At 59.1% G+C, this 19,947-nt stretch overlaps 1 protein-coding gene across 1 annotated transcript in view; it reads left to right on the top strand.

Annotated features, from left to right (window-relative positions):
• The first annotated feature begins 11,121 nt into the window (after window positions 1-11,121).
• BRF1 (BRF1 RNA polymerase III transcription initiation factor subunit) overlaps window positions 11,122-19,947 on the top strand; it is a 51,757-nt gene continuing 42,931 nt past the window's right edge. Inside the window, exons 1-2 of the mRNA XM_038545946.1 lie at window positions 11,122-11,333; window positions 19,421-19,501. Of these exons, the coding sequence (XP_038401874.1) occupies window positions 11,150-11,333; window positions 19,421-19,501 (265 nt within the window). The 5' untranslated portion in view covers window positions 11,122-11,149. The remainder of the gene's footprint in view (window positions 11,334-19,420; window positions 19,502-19,947) is intronic.

The raw sequence follows: 19,947 nt of genomic DNA, 5'->3' as shown, positions 1-19,947 counted from the left end.
CTCACAGACGGCAGATCGCGGGAGTCCCCTGGGCCCCGTGGTCACAGGAGCCAGGTCCTCAGCATCCAGTCTCGTGATGAGTCTCCCCACACGTGTGCTTCCTGCGGGCCCCGTTGCTCTGGAGACCGGGTGCCACAAGAAGCTTGAGAAGCGGGGCCCCTGGGTGGCTCAGCAGTTGAGTGTCTTCCTTGGGCCCAGGGCGTGACCCCAGGGTCTCGGGATCGAGTCCCACATCGGGCTCCCTGCGTGGAGCCTGCTTCTCCCTCTGCCTGTGTCTCTGCCTCTCTCTCTCTCTGTGTCTCATGAATAAATAAATACATCTTTAAAAAACAAAAGAAGCAGCAGCTTGAGAAGCTGGAGATAGATCCAGCTGGAAGGATAAATCAGGGTTGTCCCCGAGGAGCCGGCCTTGCCATGCAACCGGCTCACGGGCTGCGACGTGGCGGGCCTGGAAGCGCAACCAGTGAAGTAGAACTTGTTATCACCCCAGAAACCGCACTTCGGAAGCAGGGGGTGATGCCAACCCACGCGTAGAGGTCCCAGGTGATGGCCATGGCTAAAGCCATGCAGGAATCAAGGGGGGCCCGAGAGCACGGCCTCTCTCACCGCCACCTGCAAGGACCCCGAGTTTCAGCCTTCCCCCCTACAAAACACCAACAGGAAGCCTGGGAGGATGGAACAGCAAGGCGGGAGGGGCATCGAGTACAGCAAAACCACGCTGAGACGCAGGGGACATTGTGGCTGAGAGCCTGGAGCTGTCAGGTGTGTCCACCGCCAAAGCCCCCCGAAGCAACGGCAGAGGGTGAGCAGGAGAGACGTGTCTATAAGGCGCAGCAGGCCCAGGGGCGGCATCCCCAGCCAGCACAGCCTCCTGCGGACGGGTAGGGGCAGGGCAAGGGCCGGGAAGGGCGCACCTGCAGATGGCGTGGACCGGCTGGGCAGGGCCCCCTGCGGGGACGCTCACGGTCCTCTCCAGGCTTCAGCAGGGGGTCGAATGCCAGGGTCCCTGTGCCACGCCGGCCGGAGCTGCGTGCCAGTGCACTGGAGGGGCTACCTCGGGCACCGTGTAGCGACACTTGCTGGTGCCTCCGAGGTCACCCTCAGACCACTGGGGAGCATGTGTGCCTGGGGACCTGGCCAGCGGGGCCTCTGAGAGTGACCCTCGGGTCGCAGGGCAGGGCGCACTTGGGTTGCGTGGCATAGTCTCCCCAGCACGACAGCCGCGAGAAACGGCAGCTATACAGACACTAAAAATAGAGTATATAATACGATCCCATCTGGCTAACAAACGTGTGTGAGCGCATGTACGTGTAAAATATATATTTCCGTGTAGGTGACGATACCTGGCGGAGACCTTTTTCCAAGTTAGAAACGAACCCAACGTGTTAGGCAATAGTGGGAATGCACTCGATTTAGTTTCCCCTTTCTGCTTGTCTGTATTTCCTATTTTCTCTGCAACGGACACGTATTAATTGTGTGCTAAAAATAGAGGAAAATAATACAAGCTCTGTAGTCAGAACCCAGCAGGCTCAGCCGGCTGCTGGCCGGGCGGCGGGTGCCATCTGGCTGGGGCTTCTCCTGGCCTGGAAAAGCCAAACGAACAAAGCCCCCCCCCTCCCCCCCCCCCCCCCCGCGCCCGCGGCAAGCAAGGCCATGGTCGTACGACTACTGTCCCGCCGGGCTACAGCCCTAGTATCAAGGGGAACCACGCAAAACTCCGAGGTGGTAAAAAGGTCCCAGTGCAGATAGATCAGAAACGATGTGAGACGGAGACTCTTGTTGGCACCAGCAGCAGAGTCGCAAGTTAAAACACGATGCGCGCTTCCGTCTCCTGGGTACAGACTAACGTAGACCAGACGGGACCTCAGGCCGCCAGGACACCCAGGTGCCTCGCTTTGCTCTCGGCTGCTGTCCGCCCACTCGCTCCTCACTCCCCTGCAGGCAGGGCTGGGCTGGCCTCTGGGCGGAGGCAGCAGCCCTGGCCTGTGGCTCGGTGGCTCCGTGGCTCGGGGCCGGCACAGAGTCTAGCGGCCTCTTCAGGCGGGACGGGACGTGTCAACCGGGATATGGGAACAGGTGCGTGCGACATTTCAAAGAGCAAAACTCGGAGACAGGAATGTCTAACAGCAGAGAAGTGTCAGAATCAGGGGTGGATGGGACGCCTGGTGGCCCAGCACTTGGGCGCCTGCCTTTGGCTCAGGTTGTGATCCAAGGATCCGGGATCAAGTCCCACGTCGGGCTCCCTGCGTGGAGCCTGCTTCTCCCTCTGCTGTGTCTCTGCCTCTCTCTCTCTCTGAGTTGCTCATGAATAAATAAATAAAATCTTTTGTTTTAAAGATTTATTTATTCATGATAGACATAGGCAACTATTTCTTTTTTATTTTTTTTAACTATTTCTTTTTTTAAAAAATTTCTTTTATTTACCAGGCATCCCAGTAACTATTTTTGGGGGTGCCTGGGGGGCTTACGCAATTAGGTTCAGGCCATGATCTCAGGGCCTTGGGATGGAGCCCCGCATCTGGGGTCCCTGCTTGGCGAGGAGTCTGCTTCTCCCTGTGTGTCTTCCCCTGCTCATGCTCTCTGTCTCAGTCCCTGTCTCTCTCTCAGATAAATAAATAAAATCTTAAAATAAAAAAAAAACAGTATTTCTTAAGTCAGAGAACTGAAGGTGGGGTGGGCCACATGGAGGTGAACCCCAAGGGCTGGGTTTTGTGCTGCAGCAGGTGCACAGGTAGGAGAGATGGCACAGTTCTGAGCCAAACAAGACCTGCGTGATGAGCACATCTCCCAGATCTATGGGACACAGGATGCGGGGGGCCCGGGGGAGCCTGGGCAGAGGCTGTGAGAGCCATGGGGAAGGCACCTGCCTGTGACTTGGTGACACTCGGGGCTGGGGCAGGAGGAGAGAGGGCTACAAGCCAGCTCAGGTGTGTAAAAGTGGTGGTCCCCCAGGAGGAAGAGAAAATTCAGTACAGGGAGCTGCAGTATAGAAGGTCACACACACACACACACACACACACACACACACACACAGAACGCGAGCCTCTGGATGGGGAACTGTGGGCTGGGGGTGCCGTTCTACATCACACAGCTGCAAAGGAGCACAGAGTCACACAGATATGGAACTTTTCCTGGAAACTTCCAGACACTGCAAGCTGCGGGGAGGCCCCCTGACATGTTGGTGACCTTAACAAGGAAGGGACAGGAGGGGGGATCCCTGGGTGGTGCAGCGGTTTGGCGCCTGCCTTTGGCCCAGGGCGCAATCCTGGAGACCCGGGATCGAATCCCACGTTGGGCTCCCGGTGCATGGAGCCTGCTTCTCCCTCTGCCTATGTCTCTGCCTCTCTCTCTCTGTGTGTGACTATCATAAATAAATAAAAATTAAAAAAAAAAAGGAAGGGACAGGAGGGATGAATCAGAGGCACCCAGAGTGGCAGGGTCACCCCAACGGCTGCCTGGGCAGGGTGGAGGGACGGCCGTGAGCTTCGTGTGACGGAGCCGGCCTCGGGGACGGCGGGTGTGGCATCGCCCTAGCCCGAGGAGGAGATCCTGCCCATCCAGCGGATAACTAGTGGGGGTCTTAGCCTTCGGGCCGGAAATCATGCATCTGCACATAATTTTAGACTTTGCAATAGGGCAGCCCGGGTGGCTCAGCAGTTTAGCACCTGCCTTCAGTCCAAAGTGTGACCCTGGAGACCCGGGATCCAGTCCCACGTCCGGCTCCCTGCACGGAGCCTGCTTCTCCCTCTGCCTGTGTCTCTGCCCCTCTCTCTTTCTCTCTCTCTCTGGGTCTCTCATGAATAAATAAATAAAATCTTAAAAAAAAAAAACACTTTGCAGCAGACTGGGAGTTTGCAAATAATAGGTCCAGCTGTTCTACTAACGCTGCGTGCTCATCTGTGTAATCCAGAACGACCCGGGTTCAGGGGCTGTGTCACAGGCCCTGCGTCCTTCCTTTCCTGGGACATGTGCTGGCTCATTACGTTCAGCTGAGGCTTGGAGACGTCAGGACATCCCGAGAACCCCGGTTCTTGATCTGAGTTGCAGAGGTGGGTGGCTGTGCAGGGCCGGGAGGTGGGAATGAGCGCCTTGGCCCTCAGCTTCTGTGGAGCAGGACGGACCGAGCCCCCCCACGCCTCTCAGTGAGGGCAGGACCAACAGATGGCTACGGGGAGTTGTGTTCTGAGCTGTCTGCAAACAAAACTGTCCGTGGGACGTTGGTGGTTTCCCACGACGCTAGGGTGGAGGTGCCATCACCCCTAGTGTGCAGACAGGAGATGGGAATTGGGAGAACTTGCACATGGCCGTGTCCTGGTGGGAAGGCAAGATGCTGACGGGCTCGGGGGAGAGGCCTTATAGCAGGCCTGGGGCTTGTACATCACATATGGTAAGGTGACAGACCTGGGGACGACTGTCTTTGAAGGAAGGGTTTATCACTGACGGTTCCCACAAGGAGGGGTGGCCTCTAGTGGTCTGGAACCTGGCCCCGGGTCATCCAGGGCAGGGGGATCGTGTCCTGACCGCAGCAGCAGGCTTGGAGCAGGCGCACAGGGTCTGTCCTCGGCGTTGGTTGGTTAGTGCATCAAAGCAGAGCTCAGGCCAGCTGTTTGCTCTCTGGAGGACTTACGTGACCCTGGGTCTGTGCAGCCCCAGGACATCAAAGCATCATAAAATATACAAAGTTAAAAAAAAAAAAAAAACCAACATGATGAATACAGAAAGTAGGAGGAGCAGGCGGTTTGTGGCGCCTCCTGGTCCCCCTGGTCCAGGAACCCGCTGGCCGAGCTGTGTTTCTCAGGCCCTGGCCTAAGGAAACCCTTTCTGCTTTGTCTCCTGGGTGCATCCAGCTCAGATTAAAGCTGGTGTCTTGGGCACCCGGGTGGCTCAGCGGTTGAGCATCTCCCTTTGACTCAGGTCATGATCCTGGAGACCTGGGATTGAGTCCCCTGTCGGGCTCCCTGCAGGGAGCCTGCTTCTCCCTCTGCCTGTGTCTCTGCCCCTCTCTCTCTGGGTGTCTCTCATGAGTAAATAAATAAAATCTTAAAAAAAAATAAACATAAATTAGAAAATGAAGCTGGTATCTTTCCAGTCCCACGGTCACGCTGCTTTCTGGGGTCCCCTCTAAGAAACAGCCATGCAGTGAGCCCCCAGCCTATCTGCTCTTCTGTTCCTGGAGTCAGAGAGAGCAGGGGAAAACCTAGGGCCCCTTCCACGGTTGACCGGAGTGCATGGCTCACCCCTCCTGGGCTGACTCCTTTTCCCTAGCCTGGGCACGCCAGGTGCCCTTGTGGGTGCTGGGGGTCGGCACAGGGCCCCCCATGTCTCCCTCCATGTCTGGAGCTTGTCGGTACAGGCTCCGGCCTGGTGGTGCTTCCTGTGCTTATCGAGACTCTTCTGTGTGGGAGCTGCTGGGTCCTGGGGGAGCCTGCCGGGCGTCCTAGGGAGACAGCTTCCCTACAGCCTCCCTCCACACGGCTGCATTCTTTGTATGCTCACCTGGCCATTGGGGGGCTCACTCCCCTCTGTGGTCCGGCTGAGCAAAGGCTTCTTGGCCCTGACAGCACCCACTTCTCCCTATCACCCAACCAGCCACGCTCTTCACACCTCTTCCTCTGTGGGTGCTGTCATCCCCACCCCTGCCCCTTTGTTCAGTGAAACCCCAGGCCTGGCCCTCCTGATGCGGATGTGGCCCCTGGGCGGCCCCCGGGAGCCTCCCCGGGAGTCCCCCTGGTTTCTGCAGCCACGGGGATCCAGGCTGGATTCCAACTCGGTCCCCTGTTGACTGTGTGCGATTCTCAGGGGTCGCACTACGCAGTGGGCATGAGAGCATCTGCAGCCTCGTGTTGCCACGATCACTGAGGGCGGCCGTGCACGGACGGAGCAGTGTGCCTGGGAAGCAGTAAGAGATACTGGGGAGACACCCCCCCCAGATGCCCCTCCCAGCTGAACAATGGGCTTCCAAATAACCCTTGGATCCAAGGAGAAATCGAAAGGGGAATTAGAATTCTAGATTGAACGAAATGAAAACCGAACCCATCGAAATTTTTGGGATTAGAGGCAGGTGTCCAGGCCGCAACACCTACGTCACGGAGGACGGAAACTGCCCCGAGGAGCTCATCTCCTCCCTACAAAATGGGGGGGAGAAAGAACTAATTAAGCCCCACTTAAGCAGAAGGGAGGACAAAATAAATGTCAGAGTAGAAATCAATGAAACAGAGCCCTGAAAAACAATCAAGAAGATCGATAAACCAGGTGTGGTTGTCTGAGGAGGTCGGTCACGTTGACAAACCTCTGGATTGATCTGGACGCCAGACACCGAAGACAGAGATGGTCAGTTCTAGGGTCTTGGATGTGAGACGGACGGGGGCATCATTCTGCTCATCGTGTTGACTCTGGGGATGCTTTCGTGGGTGTCGGCACTTATCAAATGTACCAAGTAACCGTTGGGCTAAAGAAGAAGCCAGAAGGGAAACTTATCAAATCACACACATTAATATGTGTGGTTATCACATCCCTGTGAGAGCTCGAGGAAGCTGCAAACAAAACCCAAAAGCATTTTTTGGGAGAAATTTGGAAAGACCTCAATAAAGGAGTCTCAGAGAAGATGGAGGTGGACGTCGGCCGCAGGCCCCAGGTCCCTGGTGACTCCTCAGACTCTAGCTTCGGCCCTGAACAGGCAATGCCTGCAAATGAGAACAGAGCACCCTCACAGAGCCTGAAATAAAGCTTGGAGTCCCATCAATGCCTGATTGTATCGAGGAGTGGGCCCCTACCCTATTTGACGGACAGAATAAAAAATGAATTCTCTCTGAATAGGAAAGACACCTCCCAGAACCTCGAGGTTTTCCATCAGGATGATCATCATTTATCCCAAAATGACCAGGTGTGCCAAGAAACAGGATCCCACAAGCCAAGAATAAATGGTGGACACAGACAGATGGGTCACCATATCAGAAAATCACTGCAGTGAACCTTAAAATGTGATTAATATGGGCAAGACAATGAATGGAAAAAGCAGAGAATTTCATCAGGGGTTTGACGTCTAAAGAGAAAAATACCAGATGGATGTTTGAGAAGTGAAATCTAAAATAACCAAAATCAACAATTGAATAGATGGTTTTAACAGCGGATTATGGAGAGCAGAAGAGGGGATTTGAGAAGTGGAAACTGGGTGAGCAGAGAATACCCAGGGGGGAAGGGCGGAGGGCAGGCGAGGAGTAACGATGCAGAGCAGAGTGCCAGATGCTGGAGCACATGGGGCCTGGGGGTCACTGCTGTCCCAGAGGCAGGGGGCTGACCGCGGAGGGCAAAGAAGCAATATGTGAACGATATTGGCCAAGGTTTAAAAAAAAAAAAACATGAAAGACCAAAACTATAGATTTAAGACACTCAATGAATTTTAATTAGCATAAATACAAAGAAAATACACTTACGGACATCCTAGTAAAACTTCAGAAAGTCAAAATTTAAAAGCATCCAGGAGAAACTGATACGGAAAGAGTGCAACGGAAAGAGACAAAGCAGAATTTTTCAACAGAAATGAAAGCAGGAAGACGATGGAATGGTGTCCTGGACGTGCTGAATGGCAAGGACGGCCAACTTTCAATTCCGTATGGGGGGCCGGTTACTGCTGCGGGGCCCCTCTCTCTGGCTGCCGCCCAGCGGCTCCCCCACACTGCGGGGACGCTCCCCGTGCCCTCTCACCGTCCCCCACCTCGGGGCTGTGCATCCTGGGCCTGTGATGTCTGCAGCCAGGCCCCAGAGGGCAGGCTCCCCTCCAGACGCCCCCCCTGCACAAGGCCCACCAGGGACGACACCCACCCCTCTCCCTGCTCCCAAGAGCTCCCCACAGGAGGCCCGGGCAGCTGCAGAGGCCTCTCAGGGTCAGCCGGGGTCCCCCTCTCTGGAGGCCCGGCTCCCACTCCGGGGTTCCCGCCCACCCGGGGAGTCCCACTCCCTGCCTGGGGCAGTCTCCCCTTGTCTCCATGGGCTTGCAGGACCGGTAGCTGGAGAGAAAGAAGCTCTGGGTGCTTCCCTGGCTCTGCAGCTGCGGCCTTGGCCTTGCCCTGGTGCTCTGTCCCCTTAGCTTAGCGTCTGTGTGTCCTTGCTTGGGTGAGCATTTCCTTCCCACCCCCAGGGCCAAGTGAGTCTCGTCCACACTAGCAGCAGCTGGGGTCTGGAACCGGCCCTCCCCTCCCAGGAGCCTGCAGTGGTTCGGGTCTGAGCACCCTGCATGGCCAAGTTGGAGTGACTGGAACCCCAAGGGAGACCCTGAGCCACAACCACCTTGCTAGGCTCTCCTGGATCCCTGACTACTCCGAGACACAGCAGGAGATGACAGATGTTTGTCATTTCAAGCCGTCAAGCTCAGTGGTAATTTGTCCAGCAGCAGCTAATAATTAATACACGATGTTGGGGGTGTGCATGCCCTGCACTCCCGGCTACTCCCCTGGGGTCCCCTGGGGTCGTAGTGGACAACGCCCGCCCACAAATAGAAGGCTCAGCCCTGCAACGACCTCCTTTTCCTAAGCAAGAGGTTGATACAAAGTCCCCTCTTTTGTTTTCACCATCTCCACGCAGCAGTGGAGAAGAATGTCTCAGGGCTGAGGAGAGGAGGGAGCTGTAGGCTAGACGGGGCGATCTATGCACATTTTACAAACATTCAAAACCGCTGCTTACCAGGAGTAAATCTTCCTATTTTCTGCTAGTTTTTCGGTCATGTTTGAAACTTTTTTTTATGAGGAAAAGCCACTAATTTAGGCTTTTCAAAGCAGGTGAATTCTTCTGGCTTCAGCCTCCTGGGGGGCTCCGCTTGTCACCGTGACTCAGCCAGGCAGTGTTTTCAGGCTGCGTGGCTTTGCTGGCCCTGCGTGGAGGTGAGGGCGGTGGGCCAGGTGTGGGCAGGTGCTGGAGCGCGGGGAGAGCGCTCAGAAGGGGTTGGGCTGCCAGCATGAGGCCCCGGGAACCAGCACGTCCTCCTGTTCTGGACTCTAGTAAAGCTTGCTCTGGCTTTGCCACCGTGATGCTGCTTGGAGTTTATGTTTAGATCTGCACTGAGGTTAGGGCTCAGTTTACCGGCTTTGTCCTCCAGGTGGACGAGAGCACAATGCCAGGGAGAGTCTGTATTTTCCTTAATGAGGTGAGGCCCCTGAATCTCAGTGTGCAGTTGGGTCTGTTTGTGCTGTTTTCATCCCCCTCGTCCTTTTGTCTGTCTCTGTGCAAATATCATGTGGTTTTCCTGCCTGAAATTCCGTATGATGCTTTGATATTCAAAAGGGCAATTTTCCTCTCCTTCAATTTTGTTTAATTTTAAAACCATCTTGACTGTGCTTGTGAATGATCTCTTCCAGAAGACTCTGGGATCAGCTTTCAACTTATCTGAAAGTCTTGTTGGCATTTTGATTGGGATGAAATCGGCTTTAGAAATTGAGTCAGGAGCGGCTCACGTCTTTAACAACTGCTCCCAGGGGGAAAGGGCGTTTCCTGCTGGAGTCTGAGCCCCGGTGCGTCCTACGGAGGAACTTGGGAGCGTTCAAACGAGATGGCCTTGCACATGGGACGCGCCCTGGGTGTCACCAGGAGTGTTCGCGGCACCTGCACATCTCCGGGAGCGCGTGTGTCGGGGACACGGCGGGGGCGGAGGGACATCAGGGGGCAGCCCCGGGGTCAGGGCGAGCCGCGAGGGGGGTCTGCGAGAACCAGGAAGGGGCGGGCGGCCCGGCCTGGGGGTCTCCACGCTCCACCCGGCCCCGGGGCTGCAAGCTCCGCTGCCTGCACCTGCCAGGCCCCGCCCACCGCTCCGGGTCGGGTCCCAGGGGGAGGTCCCCACAAGGCCCCGCCCACCGCTCCCCAGGGGGCACGCCCCGCCCACCACTTCCAGTCGGGTCCCAGGGGGCGCTCCCCACCGGATCCCAGGCTCCAGCCTTGGCCAGTTCAAGACTCCCGAGTCCGGTCCTTTGGGGGCCACTACAGAAGCCCCGCCCACGATTCCTGATCCTGCCCTAGACGGCGCCCTCACCACAGCCCCGCCCCCAGCCCTGGCCCCGCCCCCGACACGTCTCCCCAAGCCCCGCCCCCAACCCTGGCCCCACCCACCGGCCCGCGTCCGTCCCTGGCGGCCCGTCCCCAAGCCCCGCCCCAGCCCTGGCCCCGCCCCCGCCCCGTCCGTCCCTGACGGCCCGTCTCCCCAGGCCCCGCCCCCAGCACTGGCCCCGCCCCCAGCACTGGCCCCGCCCCCGCCCCGTCGGTCCCTGACGGCCCGTCTCCCCTGGCCCCGCCCCCAGCACTGGCCCCGCCCACCGGCCGTGTCCGTCCCCGGCGGCCCGTCTCCCCAGGCCCCGCCCCCAGCACTGGCCCCGCCCCCAGCACTGGCCCCGCCCCCGCCCCGTCCGTCCCTGACGGCCCGTCTCCCCAGGCCCCGCCCCCAGCACTGGCCCCGCCCCCAGCACTGGCCCCGCCCCCGCCCCGTCCGTCCCTGACGGCCCGTCTCCCCAGGCCCCGCCCCCAGCACTGGCCCCGCCCCCAGCACTGGCCCCGCCCCCGCCCCGTCCGTCCCTGACGGCCCGTCTCCCCTGGCCCCGCCCCCAGCACTGGCCCCGCCCACCGGCCGTGTCCGTCCCTGGCGGCCCGTCTCCCCAGGCCCCGCCCCCAGCACTGGCCCCGCCCCCAGCACTGGCCCCCGCCCCCGCCCCGTCCGTCCCTGACGGCCCGTCTCCCCAGGCCCCGCCCCCAGCACTGGCCCCGCCCCCAGCACTGGCCCCGCCTCCGCCCCGTCCGTCCCTGGCGGCCCGTCTCCCCAAGCCCCGCCCCCGCCCTGGCCCCGCCCGCTGCTGGCGCCTGCGCGCGGCCCGCGAGGCCTGCTGCTTAGTGGTTCTGAGGTCCGGTGGCGGCGGCCGCGTCCGGAGGTTGCGGGTTCGAGTCCTCGCGGCCGCGCCTCAGCCCCGGTGCCCGTCCCCGACGCGCGGGCGCGACCGTTGCGGGCGGCGTGCGCGGCGAATCTGCCGCTGCGAATCGGCGGGCTCGGCGGCGGCGGCGGCGGCGGCCTCGCGAGAGTCGGGCGGGCGGACGCGCGGGCGGGCGGCGGGGCCGGGGCCGGGGCCGGGGCGGGCGGCGGGCGGCGGGCGGAGGAGCCCGCGCGGGAGCCGCCGGCATGACGGGCCGCGTGTGCCGCGCCTGCGGCGGGACGGACATCGAGCTGGACACGGCGCGCGGGGACGCCGTGTGCACCGGCTGCGGCTCGGTGCTCGAGGACAACATCATCGTGTCCGAGGTGCAGTTCGTGGAGAACAGCGGCGGCGGCTCGTCGGCGGTCGGCCAGTTCGTGTCCCTGGACGGTGGGTCGGCGCGGGGCGGCGGGGGGCGGGGGACACCGGGGACCGGGGGCACAGGGGGGCGGGGACACGCCAGGACAGCGGGGCCGCAGGGGGCAGCAGGAACGGCCGGCGGGAGCAGGGTCGCAGGGTCGCAGGGGGGCAGGTCGCAGGGGCGTGGGGAGCAGGAGGGACACGCCGTGGGAGCAGGGGGCAGCAGGGTGACCAGGGACACACCAAGGGGACCAGGGGACGTCGGGGGCAGCAGGGGACACACCAGGGGACCAGGGGGCACCAGGGGGCGCAGGGGGCAGCGAGGGGCACCAGGGAGGCAGGAGGCACCTGGGAGGTGGGGAGGGACACAGGGTGTCGTGGGGGTGCCGCACGCCCCAAAGCCAGGTGTCCCCTGCACCCACCGAGCAGTGGAGCAGGGAGGACCCCCGGCCTGTGCGTAATAAGGGGGTTTGAGGGAAGAGGGGAAGCGGGATGACTGGCCCGGCCCGTGTCTGTAAAGGCCCAGGAGCACTGGCTTTGCAGGGCGCAGCTCCGTGACTCTCACCACCCGCGGGTTGGAGGAGCCACCGCAGGGTAAAGTTGCACCGCGGATCCGGGTGCGCTGGCCCCCGGGACTCCCGGGACTGTGCTGTCCCCACAGGTGGGCGCCGGCACCTTCCACTACCCCCAGGATGTTGTGAGTGACCACACTCGCATCCTCACCCGCTGGCTCACGTCCCCTCCTGAGGGTGGAGGGTGATGTGGATGTTTAGGGACCGAGCTGCTCCGGCACCGCGGGGGGCCCTTACTGGGAACGAGGCTTCTGTTTCTTTCCGTTTTTGTTGTTGTTTTTTAAAAGACTATTCACGAGAGACACAGAGAGGGGCAGAGACCCAGGCAGAGGGAGAAGCAGGCTCCCTGCGGGGGCCCCGCCGTGGGACTCGATCCCGGGACCCCGACCTGAGCCAGAGGCAGATGCTCAACCTCCAAGCCCCCCGGGGGCCCACGGGTGTCCATTCCCAGGGCCATGCGCCTAAGCCCCAGGCTGGGCTCCGGCCGGCGGCGGTTCTCAAACACTCAGGCTTTAAGGTGTTCCTCGCTGCCACCTAGCAATAGGGTTGACTCCTGTCCTTGGCCTGTTTCCTGCGCCCTGGCTAAACTTAGTTATTAGTTGTGAGAGTTTTCAAAATAGATTTCTGAGGATCTTCTGTTTAGACAGTCATGTTGTTTACAAATAAGGGCTGTTTTATGTCTTCCTTTTGTTTCTTTTCCTTGCTTTGCAGCGGCCCTGCCTGCCTTCCTCCCAGTCTCAGGGGAAGCGGCCACCGGCTTCCCACCGAGCGTCGGGGAAGCTCCCTTTCTATTCCTGGTCAGTTAAGAGCCTTTGCCGTGAGTGGCTGCTGAATTTTGTTAGATGATTTTTCTCTATCAACGGACACGATCACATTTTTCTCGTTCAGTGTGTCCGTGTGGCCGATTTTTGAATGTTGGCCCTGCCTTTCCTTCAGGGGAAACCCACTTGATGGTGGAGTATTAGTCTCGTGTGTGGGGCTGGGTTAGACGCGCCAACGTTTTGTGGAGATGCTCACGTGGAACGTGGGTGGGTGTGTTTCTTGCGACGTCTTTGGTTTGGAGACCAAGGTACTGCCTCTCGGGGAACGGGTTGGGAAATGTTCCCTTCCTTCCTTTATTGTTTTTGGAAGAAAGTGTGGAATTGCTGTTATCTCTCCCTTGAACGTTTGGTGGAATCCACGAGGGTAGCCATCTGGGCCTAGAGGGTTTTTCCCCCAGCAGGTTTTTAACTGCAGATTCAGTATCTGGAGTAGTTGCAGGTTACGGTCATATTTTACGCTACCTCTTTCCCCGTGGGTGGGTCTGTGGTTTTGAGGTGTTGGCCCAGCTGACCGAGGTTGCTGACTTTATGCCTGCAGAGCTGTTGGTACCGTTCCCATATCCTTTTGGTGTCATCAGGGTCTCTAGTGAGGCCTTGTGTTCCGTTTACACGTTTCCTTTCACGTCTTCCTCTTTTCCCCTTTGTCTCTCTTGCTGCAAGTTTCCCACTTTGGTTGATTTTGGCAAAGCACCGGCTTTCGGTGTCATTGCCTTCTCTGTGCTGCTCTCTCCCGGTCGTCTCTGCTGCAGGGCACACATCTTCGTGCTCTTCTAGAGCGACTTCCTGGGCTGCCTGTTGTCGCTCTGTCACACGTGGTCAGACTGTCCCTCGAGTCCCTGGAAAGAGTGACAGTGATGACAACAGTAAGAACTAGCAGTTATCAAGCTGACACTGGGGTTTCCCTCGGAGCACACGCCTTCTCCTGCTGACAGCCTGCCCTCACTGTGGTTGGGGAAGCAGGTGCAGAGGAGATGGACATTCCGGGAGTCCTGGGCACGAGGGATGTGCTCCCACCCGTGTGCAGTGGGCACAGGGTCAGAGCCAGGTGCTGCTCGAAGGTGCGACCCACGGCTGTGAGGATGCCTCTGTCCCGCGGGCTGTTCTCTCGAGGCCCCCGGTGGGTTCCGAGCCCCCAGCGTGGCAGGCACACTGCTCCTGGGCCAGGGGAGGGCATCAGTAGTGCATCTGCCCGCCTGGCCTCTCCCTTCCCCCTCGGGGCAGTGATGACTTGGGTTACTCTCGGTGCCCCCGGGCTCGGAGCGCGTGCCAGCTGGCTCTTCTCGGATCTTGCTTACTCCCTTCTCGCCCTGAAAGCTGAGCTTGCTCCCAGAGCTCCCTGTCGGGCCCATGGTCACTCTGCGTCCTAAGGATGCTTTCTTCCTCTCCGAGAACTGCACACGGAGAGTCAGGTTAGGGGTGTACGTGGGACCATGTGACTTAGACAGCAGGGCCGTGTGGCCAGAGGCCCTGCCCAGAGGCTCCTGACCCCCAGGGGTCTTTCCTGGTGAGCTCCCACTGTGCGCCAGGCCCGGACTCTAGAGGGTGAGGGGCTCTGGTCCCTGATGTTCTCAGACCAGTAGAGTGTGAGGCCAGCGTCCAGTGACGGGGCCGTGAGTGGTGCTGGGAACGTCCCGGCCGAGTCCTTTGGCTGGAGGGCACGGGTGTGAGGAAGGCAGCCAGCCGAGAGGAGGGACGGGTCCGTGAGGACTGCTGGCAGCTCATGTGGCCAGAATGGCGAGTCACTGGGCAGAGCTGGACCAGCTGCGGCCTCAGTGGGGTCCTGAGGAAGGGTCCCGCTGCTTCTCTGGGGCCAGGCTCACCCCAAGTGTGTCAGGAACCGGGAGGGCAGAGCAGGGCTTCCCAGCACGGTGCGTGTGAGCGTCCTGTGCCGTGTGCGCGCCGAGTGCCTCAGAGCCAGCAGCCCGTCCCCTGGGCGCAGAGGGGGAGGTGCCAGCCCCACTCCCCTGAGATGCAGCCTGGAGGCAGAGGGAGCCCTGGCACCAGGCAGCCTGCCGTGACTGCCTCCTGGGGTCCTTCCCTCTCCCTCCTGGGGAGCATGTCCCACGGTCTCCATCATCACGACTTTTCGTGGCTACGGACTTCATCTTTCAAGTCAAGGTGTTTATAATGCTGGTGTTGTCACAGCACAGCCGCGAAGCACCTTCCACATGTCTGTGTTGCATGGACACCCCCCCCCACCATAATACAATGAGGAAGGTTTGCAGCCCCCAGCCCCGGATGGAGAGGGCCCCTAGGAGGGGGAGCCACTCCTGCTTGTTGGAGGGGATCCCCCTCCCCTAACGAATGCTGAGCCTTGCACCTGCCCGCCTGGCCCGTGCCTTGCCCTTAGGGGGCTCTCCTGGGCACAGCCCCGCCACCCCCCCCACGCCCCGCCACCCCCCCCACCCCCGCCCCCGTGTCCAGGCCGACCTCTGGTCCCAGAGGGGGAGGGTTCTGCATCTCTCTTCCTACCCTGTGGCCCCTCAAAGCCCCGGGAGTCCCTGGCCAGAGTGCCTGTTCTCAGGAAACGTTGGCTGAACTCTCCTAGAGGCACAGTGGTGAGAGGGGGCTGTTCTTTTCAAGATGTCATTTGCCGTGTTTGTCATCTCCCTTGCTCCGCGCTGCATGGTTTCCATAATCAGAATTTTAATCCCTACAAAACAGGCCCTTTGGGAGCTGCACCCGGTGGAAAGGAGTCTCGGCTGCTGCCGGCGCTTAGCTCCCTGTGTCCACACAGATCCCTGTCCAGGTGGCGTCCCGGTCCTCAGGACTCCCCGTGGTTTGCTCAGGGGTCTTGGGGTGACCCCAGGGGCCTGAGTCCTTGTGGGGCGCCGGCCGCAGGGGGGCTGAGCCTACTTCCAGGGCCTCTGGAGGAAGGGTTACAGCAACAACGGAAACCCTCCCCTGAAGTAAGAGCGCAGCAACTTATTCCCGGTTCTGCCCCCCTGTGGGCGGAGCTGCGGGTGGGATGGGGGCAGATGTGTGCGGCGGCCCTCGGGCCTGCCTTTCTCTCCCTGCTGTGGAGGTGCGGGTGTCGCTGGCTCTGTCCCCCGTGTCTGCAGGGCGCCCCTCCTGTCTCCGGCTCTGCCTCCCTCCTCCCGCGGCCTAGGGGCAGGGATGGGGGAGCCTGGGGGGTGGGGGGCATCCCGCGCTCCTCCGCCGCCCACAAGGGGGCGGTCTTGGCCGGCTCGTACCTTCCATCTGCTCCTTCCAGCTTGTGATTTTGTTGCAGGAGCTTGCGACAGAGTATTTCAAATGTTTTAAGAAGTAGAGAGAATCGTGTGAAGGGGATCTGAAGGCCAAGAATGTCATACCTTGGCGATGAAGCTCGATCGCAGGGAGCAGTCTAGCTTTTCATGCTTCAGGAGACCTTTCGCTTCACAGTTAAGGGGCCGAGATTTGCTCCATAAGCATTTTTTACACTATCCACGCGTGCATTCCAGATTTTATCTCTTGTAACCAAACCCCAGTGGGTGGTGTCTGCTGAGTGACAAAATCTGCATCGGTTTGGCAAGCAGGCTTTGACGGCCACCCCCTTGGTGCAGAGGGGACAGGAGCTCAGGGACCACGGGGCAGGTGTGCACACGTGAGAGCGAGTCAGGAGACCGCGCCCCGAGATGTAGCGGCCCCAGGAAGGGTGGCTGGGTCCTCAGGGAGAGGCAGGGCAGGGCAGTGCGGAGACAGGAAGTACAGGTCAGAAGTGCAGCAAGGGGTGTGGGGGTCCTGGAGGGTGCAGGGGAGAGTCATGGAGCAGGGAAGGGGGGCAGAGGCGGCTCGTGAGGGGGACCTCTGGCGGCTTTGCAGGACATTGAGGAATAAGGAGTTTGCATTTAGCACTCCAGCAGAACGAAGTCCCACTGCTTCAGCGTAGCATCTCTGTGGGTCTGCCCTGGCTTCCCTCTGTCTGCATTTATGCAGGGGGTGGTGCTGGGGGGAAGACCCCGGTCCTTGTTCTGGAAGCCAGGGTTCCCAGGGCTCACACCATGTCCTTGCCCATTTTTCTTTTCTTCTTTTCTTTTCTTTTTTTTCTTTTCTTTTCTTTTCTTTCCTTTTCTTTTCTTTTCTTTTCTTTCTTTTCTTTCTTTTCTTTTCTCTTTTCTTTTCTTTCTTTTCTTTTTTCTTTTCTTTTCTTCTTTCCTTTCCTTTCCTTTCCTTTTCTTTTTTCTCTTCTGTTCTCTTTTTTTTTTAAGATTTTATTCATTTACTTGAGAGAGAGTGAGAGAGCACAATCGGAAGGTCAGAGGGAGAGGGAGAAGTAGACTCCCAGCTGAGCAGGGAGCCCGCCACAGGACTCGATGACCTGAGCCAAAGGGAGACACTTCACAGACTAAGCCCCCCAGCGGCCCCTCATTGTCCTTTTTCTTTTCTTTTCTTTTCTTTTTTTTTTAAGATTTTATTTATTCATGAGGCAGGGGGGAGGCACAGAGACACAGGCAGAGGGAGAAGCAGGCTCCATGCAGGAAGCCCAACGTGGGACTTGATCCAGGGTCTCCAGGATCACGCCCTGGGCCGAAGGCAGATGCTAAAGTGCTGAGCCACCCAAGCATCCCCTCATTGTCCTTTTTCTAAACAGTTATTTATTAAAAGTGCACGTCCATTTTAATTAAAACAACATGGCAATTTTTCTCTTCTCCCAGGTTGAAAGTTGGTGGGGGTGCTGGAAACAAACAGGCCAAGATATGGCTGTCCTGGTCAGGCGGTAGGAGTGGCCGAGTCTTCCCCATTGGTCCTGGTATATAAAAGATTGCAAATGTAAAAATCCTCAAGTTGTAAAAAGCCGCCACCACTGGAACAGGAGGGCGGGAGTGCAGAGCCCTGATCTCAGCCCAGCGAGCATGGGTCTGGCTGTACGGAGCTGACAGGTGGCACCAATGGTGTTGGAAGCCCCTTGTTGCTGGTTCAGGTAAAGGAGTCTCCTCTGGGCCCTGCAGCCCTCCAGCCCCCAGCACGCCCTGTCTGACCCTCTCTGGCCCCATCCTCTGTGACCAGCTGCTTGAGGACATGAGGTCTGGGGTGGCGAGCTCTTGGGGCAGCAGATCCGTCTCCAGGTGGTGAGTGAGTGACCTGGAGTGAGTGACCTCCTGGCTCCACGCTCAACTGGAGAAGGCCACGGGCTCTGTGCTGTCCCCAACCCGTCCACGCGGGGCCGGCCCTGCGGCCTCCCTAACCATGGTGACCGTGAAGTGGCACAGGGTGCTGCCCCGCTGGAGGCCCCTCCGCTCTGCCCACTGTGGTGGGTGCTGGGGGCTGGTCCACCTGGCAGCCGGCTCCCAGCTCTGCTCCCAGCCAGGCCCCTCACCTGTGCTCTAGCACCTGCCCAGCGAAAGCCCACTTGTTGCTCTTTTCTGTGTTCTGTTGGCTTGTCTTACTTCCTGTCTTTGCTGGCTAAACTTGGGAACCATTTTGCTGAGATCTTTAAGGAATCTTGTGAGTGTTGGTTTGGGATTTGGTTGCAGTCACAGATATGCTGGAGGTCATACTTATTCTGCACTGTGTGTGCTGGTGGCTGCCCATGGATGATCCCGAGGTCCCTGCTGGCCCCGGACAAGGGCCACGTGCTTTCCCTGGAGGCCTGTTCCCAGACGTCAGTGATCTGGGTTCTCAGGTCCCTGCCAGGTCTGAGTTTCCATTTCATCATCACGTGTGTCCCGGTCCTCCTGCAGGCTCCACATCACGTGGCTGAGGCTGTGAGGTATCCCCTAACTGCAGAAGCCTCTAACCCTTTGGTGTGTGCTTGGTCACAGACGCACTGGCCTGTGGGGACGAGCATCACTCCCCAGCTCCACTGCCTTTTCTTGGCCACCAGTGTACTCTTTGGCTTCGATAGTGGGGTTTGTAAGTCTGGTGAACAATCCAGACATCTACCTGGCCGTTTTCAAAGGGTAATAGGGCAGAAGTTCCAGCTCCAGGGCCTTGCAGAGCAGAGTGCATGGAATTTCCTGGGGTATCTGAGCATTGGAGACCCAAGGCAGAGCATCTGCAGGTCTGGCTGTGGCGACCCTTTGGGGCCGGGGCTCCAGGGTGCCGTCCTGTGGTGGGCAGCACACGGGGGGAGAGAGGTGTGAGTGCCTCCTGTAGAACGGCTGGCTCAGGGATCCCTGGGTGGCGCAGTGGTTTGGCGCCTGCCTTTGGCTCAGGGAGCGATCCTGGAGACCCGGGATCGAATCCCACGTCGGGCTCCCGGTGCATGGAGCCTGCTTCTCCCTCTGCCTGTGTCTCTGCCTCTCTCTCTCTCTCTGTGTGACTATCATAAATTAAAAAAAAAGAAAAAAAAAAAAAAAAAGAACGGCTGGCTCAGAGGTTCCAGGCCTACAGAGATGAGTGCACTGACAAAAGCCATTGTGCAGGTGTAACCCCTGTGCATGGGCTGGCCCAGGGTAGGGTGCTGTAGTTTGGAAGGGAGCTGTGCCCTCTCTGGCTGCCATGTGGCAGCGGTCCACTCTGGACTGAGTGTGTGTCTGGAGCCGTGGTTAGAGAGTGCAGATGGGCATGGTCCACCTGCCATGGCTCTAGGTCAAGGCCACAACCCTGTTGGCATGGCAGAGGGAAAGGAGGTGTGCAGGCTGCTAAGAATGGCCGCAGGAGGCCCCACTTGCTGCTGCCTCCAGCCGTGAACACTGATCCCACAGTGTCCTCGCTCCAGAAACACCCCGTGCGGTAAAGGTCTGCAGGCACGGATCTTTCCTGCCAAGGTTTGACTAATCAGTCTGATACGTTTTTCTAGGTGCCGGCAAAACCCCAACCCTGGGCGGCGGCTTCCATGTGAACCTGGGAAAGGAGTCAAGAGCACAGACCCTGCAGAACGGTATTTCCCATGGCGGGGGCTCTGGATGAGGGTGGGTTTTGGGGTGGCATGGAGGTAGAGGATGAAGAGCAAGAGCGGGCAGCCTGCAGTAACCCCTGGCTAGCACTTTCTGCACCGTGTCGAACAGGAGGGTCTTATTCCTGAGTCCCGGGGAAAGCATCCGGTCTTACTCCATTACGGATGACGTCAGCTGTGGTTGCTCAGGCGGGGGCACGTCTGCCATCACCTCTCGGACACTCTCAGGAATGTTAGAGCATGTGGGGTGCCTCCCGCTGTGGTGCACCCCCTTGCTCTGCGGTGCTTACAGGTGTGCCTCGGACACACTGCAGGATAAGTGACTATCACAACAAGCGAGTTACGTGACCTTTTCCCTGGTGCATGTAAAAGTGTGTCTGTGTTACAGTGCAGTCTTTACGTGGGCCATAGCATTATGTCCAAAAAGTCAG

This window comes from Canis lupus, chromosome 8, assembly GCF_011100685.1.
Source record: "Canis lupus familiaris isolate Mischka breed German Shepherd chromosome 8, alternate assembly UU_Cfam_GSD_1.0, whole genome shotgun sequence".
Classification (NCBI taxonomy): domain Eukaryota; kingdom Metazoa; phylum Chordata; class Mammalia; order Carnivora; family Canidae; genus Canis; species Canis lupus.
Note: the sequence above shows the minus strand (reverse complement) of the source record. Positions and strands in the feature narration are given on the sequence as shown.